Source organism: Oxyura jamaicensis, assembly GCF_011077185.1.
Source record: "Oxyura jamaicensis isolate SHBP4307 breed ruddy duck chromosome 1 unlocalized genomic scaffold, BPBGC_Ojam_1.0 oxy1_random_OJ83923, whole genome shotgun sequence".
NCBI classification, from domain to species: Eukaryota; Metazoa; Chordata; class Aves; order Anseriformes; family Anatidae; genus Oxyura; species Oxyura jamaicensis.
Genome location: NW_023303097.1, coordinates 1 through 7,177, shown reverse-complemented (window position 1 = coordinate 7,177; position 7,177 = coordinate 1). Strand labels below are relative to the sequence as shown.

At 42.9% G+C, this 7,177-nt stretch overlaps 1 protein-coding gene across 1 annotated transcript; it reads left to right on the top strand.

Annotated features, from left to right (window-relative positions):
* The first annotated feature begins 2,985 nt into the window (after positions 1–2,985).
* On the top strand, positions 2,986–6,820 carry SYPL1 (synaptophysin like 1). Its single transcript, XM_035311088.1, has 5 exons — positions 2,986–3,138; positions 3,904–4,022; positions 4,448–4,652; positions 5,515–5,703; positions 6,564–6,820. Exons 1-5 carry the CDS (start codon positions 3,070–3,072, stop codon positions 6,690–6,692), a joined length of 711 nt encoding a protein of 236 aa, XP_035166979.1. The 5' UTR covers positions 2,986–3,069; the 3' UTR covers positions 6,693–6,820.
* The last annotated feature ends 357 nt before the right edge of the window (positions 6,821–7,177 follow it).

The following is a 7,177-nucleotide window of genomic DNA, read 5'->3' as shown; positions in this document are numbered from 1 at the left end:
AAAGTCTGGATATGAATCCTAATGGTTGTGGAGCATTTGGATTTGAGTTCTGCAGACTGGTGGTGTTGGTTCCTGTTGTGCTGGGGGCTCCCACTCCTGTGCTACCTTGATGTCATTTTTAATTGTACAGAGTGTTTTAGTAGCCTGCTCCACAGAGCAGCTGATCACTTGTGTGCTTTCTAGGCATACACAGGCAGAAAAACACAATACCACAGTTCAGAAATGAATTCTAGCATGTGCTTGATGATGCCTGCACACTGCTGGACTGCTGAGAGGTTTGGCACCCTGTCCCATCTGAGTGCTTGCAGAAGAGTCTCACTCTTCCAAGGAAAGCTCTACAAGTGGCATCTGCTATGCACATGCTCTCACCCTTCAGTGCATTCTGCACCATTTGTGTTTTGCACCCACAGATGCATATTCTTGGAGATTTCCAATACAAAAGCCAACTAGTCATTACTTGTAACTTGTTACTAATTTGTAAGTTGATCTTAACAGCAAGATCACACATTAGTAACTATGTTAATATTAAGGCTGGCAAGTGTAGAGCTACATCAGTTTTAAAAGCAGTTTACAGGTACTGGTATAATTAGAATCAGTGACACTAATTCATTGAATTTTGAGGTATCAACAACGTCATTTTCCTGTAGTATAGGAGCCTATTCAAGTCATTTTAAGAGTTTATATAACCCTCAGGGACGGGCACATCAAAATTTGACAGCTGGGGATTGACTGTATTTCATCTGTGCAGTTCATCTAATGCTCACAAGCATAAATGAGAACAAAGCAGAAGCCACCAGCCAGGGAGGAGGCTGCCAGGCTGGGCAGCAGCTGTATTTGTAATGCAGCAGTGAAAGAAAAGAACGAACCATCCTTTTCACAGCTTTAAATTTGGACTGCCTCCAGGAGCCCAAAGCAGCAGGCTGTTCTCAGTACCTCTCCTGCTCGCCACGCAGGAAACTGGGGTAGAAAATTCTCCTGGAATGAAGAAGCAAACTGTGTGAGAATGTCATACCCTGCTGCCAATGCCTTATAGCAGAGCAACCCCAGGCTAGTCGAAAGCCTGACTCTTTGCTACCATTCTCAGAAGTATTACCCAGCCTGGCAGCTTCATATGAATTACCACCCTTGGCCAGCTTCCCACAACTTATTCACAGTAGTAACATCTGTCACAGATTTAATTCAGGAAAGTCTAATTATTACAGTTGCTCAGCACTGTGGATCACCAAAAGTCTGTGACATGTAGCAAGGAGGCTGTGAAGGTTAACCAGAACTGCAGGTAAATTCTGACAGGGATTTGCAGAGTCCACTTGTCCCACAAGCTGAGACCAGCTTTCTCAGGGAATGGTACTGCACAGCACTGCTCTACCTTTGTGTGACCCTGACAATAACTTGACTGGCAAGCCCACGGTGGAATTTCACCTGCTCTTCTTCCCAGGGAGCTGGCAGTGCAGCAGTTCTGAATCATGGGGCACACGTGGGAGCTCCCCTTCCTTTCACTGGAGGTTGAGCTAGCTCTGATCACCTCACATTTTCTGGGGGGTGACAGCATACATAGTTCATGGTGAGCAGGCTGCTCAGCCTCTCATCTCTAATGCAAATGCAGAGCTGTACAACTAACACAGGAATAATAAGGACTCAACAAGGAAAAAAGAGGGTTTTATTCTTTACAGTAAACAATTAAAAAGAAACAACAGCTGTTCCTATTCAGGTATATGAAAAGCTATCCAGGAGGGCACTTGGCACCCAGCTATTTGGGCCAACACATGATGTGAGCCTGCATATGTGCTGGCCAGGACTGGTCCAGCGGCACCTCTCTCCAAAGTGCCTCTGCAACCCTGCTCAGCCGCTGGTAGGGAAGTGTTTTATCCTGTATAGCACCCCCCCATCTGCATTTCCCTGCTGTTCCTGGTTTGCTTTGCTGCCATTTCTTTCCTACTTCACTGGATCAGCAACTCCTGGAAGTGTCTGACACTTTATTTCACGAGGAAAAAAGTGTGTGGCACTGCAAGGATAGAAAGCAGCACAGGTGAGAAGGGGAGGGAATACAGAAACCAGGAAAGTCCATGAGAAGGTTCACCACTGATGTCTGGGCTTCTGTGCATTTGTAAGGAATCAGTGGTATTTTGTTGCAATTATTATTCATAACTGAGAACTTCCTGCACAACAAAAGCTAATGTTTTCAATATTCCTTGTCACAAAATTCAAAATGCCTGCCATCTCCTGGTGCTCACAAAGGGACAGCAAATGCAGGAAACAATCATGTGAAGTGGACCAAAAAATCCACCTCTGCTTCCCAGCATCCACAATGGACAGTATTTTATGTGCACTTTAACTTCTCTTGATTGGGGTGCGCTGTGAAAGAGGACAGTGCGGGTCAGGCCTGTCTGACTTGGAGAATTAGGGTCACTCAGGTTGGCAGGGACCTCTGGAGATCACCTCACCCAGTCTCCTGCCCAAAGCATGGCTGACTACTCTAATTAGATCTAATAAGATCAGTAAGTCCCAAATCCAGGTATAGCACACAGGGCGCTCTGAAGCGTGCTTGTCCTTTGGCCACTACCCCGTTGTTCCTAACGCATGGCTTGGCCACAAGGACGCACAGCCCTGACACCACAGCACTCAAGGCCTCTCTGCAGTCTCACCAAACTTCAGCTGAGCACATCCCCCTTGGCCTCCTGGTGTAGTCACTGCTGTCATATTTCACAAAATGGCCAAAGCTGTTCCTTCCTGTGACCCTTACTGCACTGCTTCCCCAAGCAGGATCCCCACCTGGAGACAAGGTCCTCCATGACAGCACCAACCACCCCACACAGCTGAACTTTCCCTCTAATTTGAGGCTGATGGACCCCAGTGTGACGTAACAAGGGGCAGGGCCATCCCAGTATGAGGTAATAGGGGCAGGGCCATTCCAGTATGAGGTAACTGCCTGGGGCTATCTCCAGAGTGACATAATTGGTGGGGTGGGGTGGGGTGGAGCATGGCCATTGGCTCTATAAGGGGGTGCCCTGGGGAAGGTGGTCCTGGTGTGGGCTTCTGTGGTTGTTGCAGGCTGCTCTGGTGTATTCCAAGATGTTTGGCTTGCGGTTGGACATTAGCATGCTGCTGGAGCCCCTGGGCTTCATAAAAGTCCTTCAGTGGGTGAGTGGGGCTGGGGAGGCTGTGTTTCATTCATGGGGCTGGGAAGGCCCTGGGGGAGGCTGTGTTTCATTCATGGGGCTGTTTCTCCTTCTGGCCTGGGCCTTGCTTTGCTTCCATGCCTTAGCAGGGCAGGCTTGGTGAGGCGTGTGCCACCAGGCTGCTGGCTCCCTGCTTGGTCTTGCTGCCAGGGGCTGCTCACCAAAGCTGCTCTTCAGCCAGCTCTTCTGGCTGGGAGGGAAGAAAGCAGTTCTGTAGATTAATGGGATTATACATTAATTACAAATGTTATAGCAACTTCTGCTGCTCAGTGTTGGTATCTTGTGTTCTAGCCACTGGAAGGCTGAGCCTTAACTAGTGAACAAAGGGAAAGCAAGCGCTAGAGGTGCTCTGACTGTGTAGCTTCTAGCTGCTTTAATGTACAGTTATGGGTGTCTGAGACTCCTAAAAATGATTATTAACTGGGGGGTGCTGTGCTGGCTTTTCCTTCAAGCATTCAAATTAAAAAAGGTACTTCTGCTATAAAGCCAAGAAAAGCGCAAACAAAAAACTTTCAAACTGGCTTACTAGTTATGTTTTTCTCTGTTCTTGGTTATAGAAACTCAACATTTCTATTCCCTCTTGACATCATGTAACGCTTTCCCATCACAAGCTTCATCCTTTGCTTATTTTTTCATTAGCTATTTTTGCCAAAAGGTTGGATTTCAGTTTTGCTCACTCTGAGCTCTAGTGACGTGTACTAATATGGTTATGTGTGAACTTCTGTAGATCTTTTCCATTTTTGCTTTTGCAACCTGTGGAGGCTTTCATGGTGAAACTACCCTTTTAGTTTCCTGCAAAGGTGTGGTGAACAAAACGGTAACAGCTGCTTTTGCATATCCATTCAGGTGAGCGTTATCTCTTCAATTATTACTCATTATATGCTGATTATCTTTTCTTTGTTTTCATTTATCTCTTTCTTCATGATTGCTTACACTATTAATTCAGATATATAAAGTAAACCCCCTGAGTTTCTATGTGGTAGCTGAAAAAGTGAATATTTAGTTATAACTGCTCAAAGCATTGTGATTGTCAGTGCCCTAAAAAAAACAAGTAGTTAGAGGGGACAATTGATTCTGTTACTGCTTTGAATTGTTCTATCTTAAACTATATTTGAGCACTGGATAAAAGCTGCAAGATCTGCTTAATCAGCAAAACAACACAATCTTAACAGCCTCTTCCTTCATCGGTTTGTCATTGCTTTGGAGGCATGACTGTGATGCTTCTACTGTATAGGAAGTTCTAACCACATGAAGGATATCATCTTTTCTAGGCTGAATACTGTTGTATTTAGTGCACCAGATCCAAAACGCTGTGGTGGTACTTGGACTGACAGCTATCTCGTGGGCAACTTCTCCTCTTCTGCACAGTTCTTTGTTACACTTGCAGTGTTGGTATTACTCTACTGCATTGCTGCCCTTGTTGTATATGTTGGATATAAGCATGTGTATCTACACAATAGCAAGTTTCCACTAACTGTAAGTAATACTAAGATATTTTAATGTCTTCCATTTTAAAAATACAGAGATGGGAAATACTGCTAACACAAGAAAACCTGAATTAACTTATGAATATTCAGTAGTCCCGAAAGATAGGTGGAGCTTGTACCAAATGTCTTGCATTAATGGCTACAGCACTTTAGCAGAAAACAGAAATCTGTGCCCTTTAATATCCATGGCATGTTATCCTGTTACTGAAGCAAAGACTGGAATGAAGTTGATTCTTCAGTGAACAGTGTCTTTACACCTTCTTTATCATGTATTTGAATATACTGAATATACATTTGTTCTGTAGGGGGAGCCTCTTCTGTTAGTTACTAGGAATTTGTCCTCTGTAGAGCACCTGCTGTGCAGATGTGAGTAACAGAGGGGAAATTGCTGTCTTGTGGATTTTACTCACCTTAATTACTAAATCCATGATCCTCAGAATGAGACATTCCAGAGCATGCCCCAAAATGGATCTAGTGAACTTTCAAGCCAAATCTTAGTATAACAGCAGTGTAGTCTTAAATCCTTTGCTTTCGTCTCCCTGCTGGTACCCTAGCTTTGTGAAACTTAAATTTTTATAACAAGTGTCAGGCTTCTGATTTAGAAACTGATTTCTTCCAAAGGATCAGATTGCTTAGGCTTGATAGATGCAAAAGGCATACATGGTTCTGTAGTTGATAATCAACAGGTTATAACTTGTGTTGTAATTACAATATTGTTAATGTCCAAATGTGATTGTGCTCATTAGTACTGATTTGGTTATTTTGACTTAACTGATATAATCTCTGCCTTATTTTCTTGTGTACATTCATGCGTTTTTTTTTAAAACATAATGAATGCTTTTCTTTTGTAGGACTTACTTGTCACTGTCATAATAACCTTTCTGTGGCTAGTCAGTACTTCTGCTTGGGCAAAGGCACTTGCTGACATCAAACTATCCACGGGGGCCAGTATTATGTCACAAATGGACTCTTGCAAAGCACCAGGAACGACTTGTCATTTCCATTCTGTGACCAGAATGGGAACTCTGAATGTGTCTGTGGTATGTATTTCTTGCACTGTAGGGTGTACAATGTGTGTTACAGAATTAGTCAATCCTATTCTACTGATTACATGTGTTGCCTCACCTTAAGATTGCTTTATGGGATATCAGTCATTCAGGCTTATTGATAAAGTGGTAAACATTGATTGGCATTCATTCTTTTTTAAAAGGAAACTTCTCTCTTCAAGGAGATGAACAGAAATAACTTCTAGGGTCTGTCTTCTAGAATTATTAGATATGATAGCTCCATACACATGTAAGTTGCCATACTATTTCCATCTCTAGCTTAGAGCACCTTAATATGTTGCTCAGCCACCCAAATGGCTTGTTGACTGGTATAAGTATGGAGGAAATGCTATGCTTCCTGCCCTCCATTTGGTGCTGAGCCTAGCTTATTTTAAGTGCATGAACTTTTGAACTTTTACACATCAGAGGTTCCTTATAATCCAAAGATTAGTATGGAGTGCTCATGTTCATAGACAGAACTCTTCCTCACATCAGGGCAAATGAGGCTCATTGTATGATCCTCCTAGTAAATTCTGCTTTTTAGAGCTCTGGTTGTTGTACTTGTTGGCCCAATACACAATCGTGTGCTCTGCATATGTGGAGGTACTGAGGGACTGAAAAACTTGTAGAACCCTGTCCTTTGTATGGAATAAGTTGACTATCTGATTTTTTTTTCAAAGTCTATTTAAAATACCCTGTGATATTTCAAAGTATGTGCCAGTGTCTCCTCCCAATTAGAGGTTCCAGAGATAGCTATTGTTTCTGGCTTGTTTAGAAGTCATATTCTGTGTTCTTCATGTGTGGGAGCTTTTTTAAGCCTGAACTCACTTTTTTTTTTTCCTCTTAACTTACAGGTATTTGGCTTGCTTAATATGGTTTTGTGGGGAGGAAATATTTGGTTTGTATACAAGGACACCAACTTGCACAACCAGTCAAACAAAATTCCTCAAGCAGCAGGAATATATCCAGCTCAAAGAATATGAAAACAAGATGATACCTTGAAGTTCTACTTTCACATCACCAAGGGCATGGAGCTATTAGGATTTTTTCCAGTAACAACTGGTAGTACAAAATGAAAGTCTGTACAGAGTATTAGCTTGATGTAAGGTCTTCTGAAATTTCAACTGAAATTTTTTCTTTAAATATATACTGCCTTAACAAAAAGCTGCACAGAGGTGTACAATCTTTTATGAAACCTTAACATTTTGCTCTTCAGTGGTGATGCATTGGGGAGAGTTCTTTGCTTACCCTCATAGTTATGTTACCCTTACAGGAGGGATGGGTAAGGAGCAACTGCATTTGGGTTATGACTGCAACCTATTTAGTTCTAATAAGCCTGACAATGATAGTGTAGTTCAGCTGCCTCCTAGGATTGGTACCTTGCAAAGGCCATATGAGTAAAACTTGAAGCTTTGTCACGGTTGTAGGCATCATACATTGGTTTGCAGGTGGTCCAGATTACTGTCTT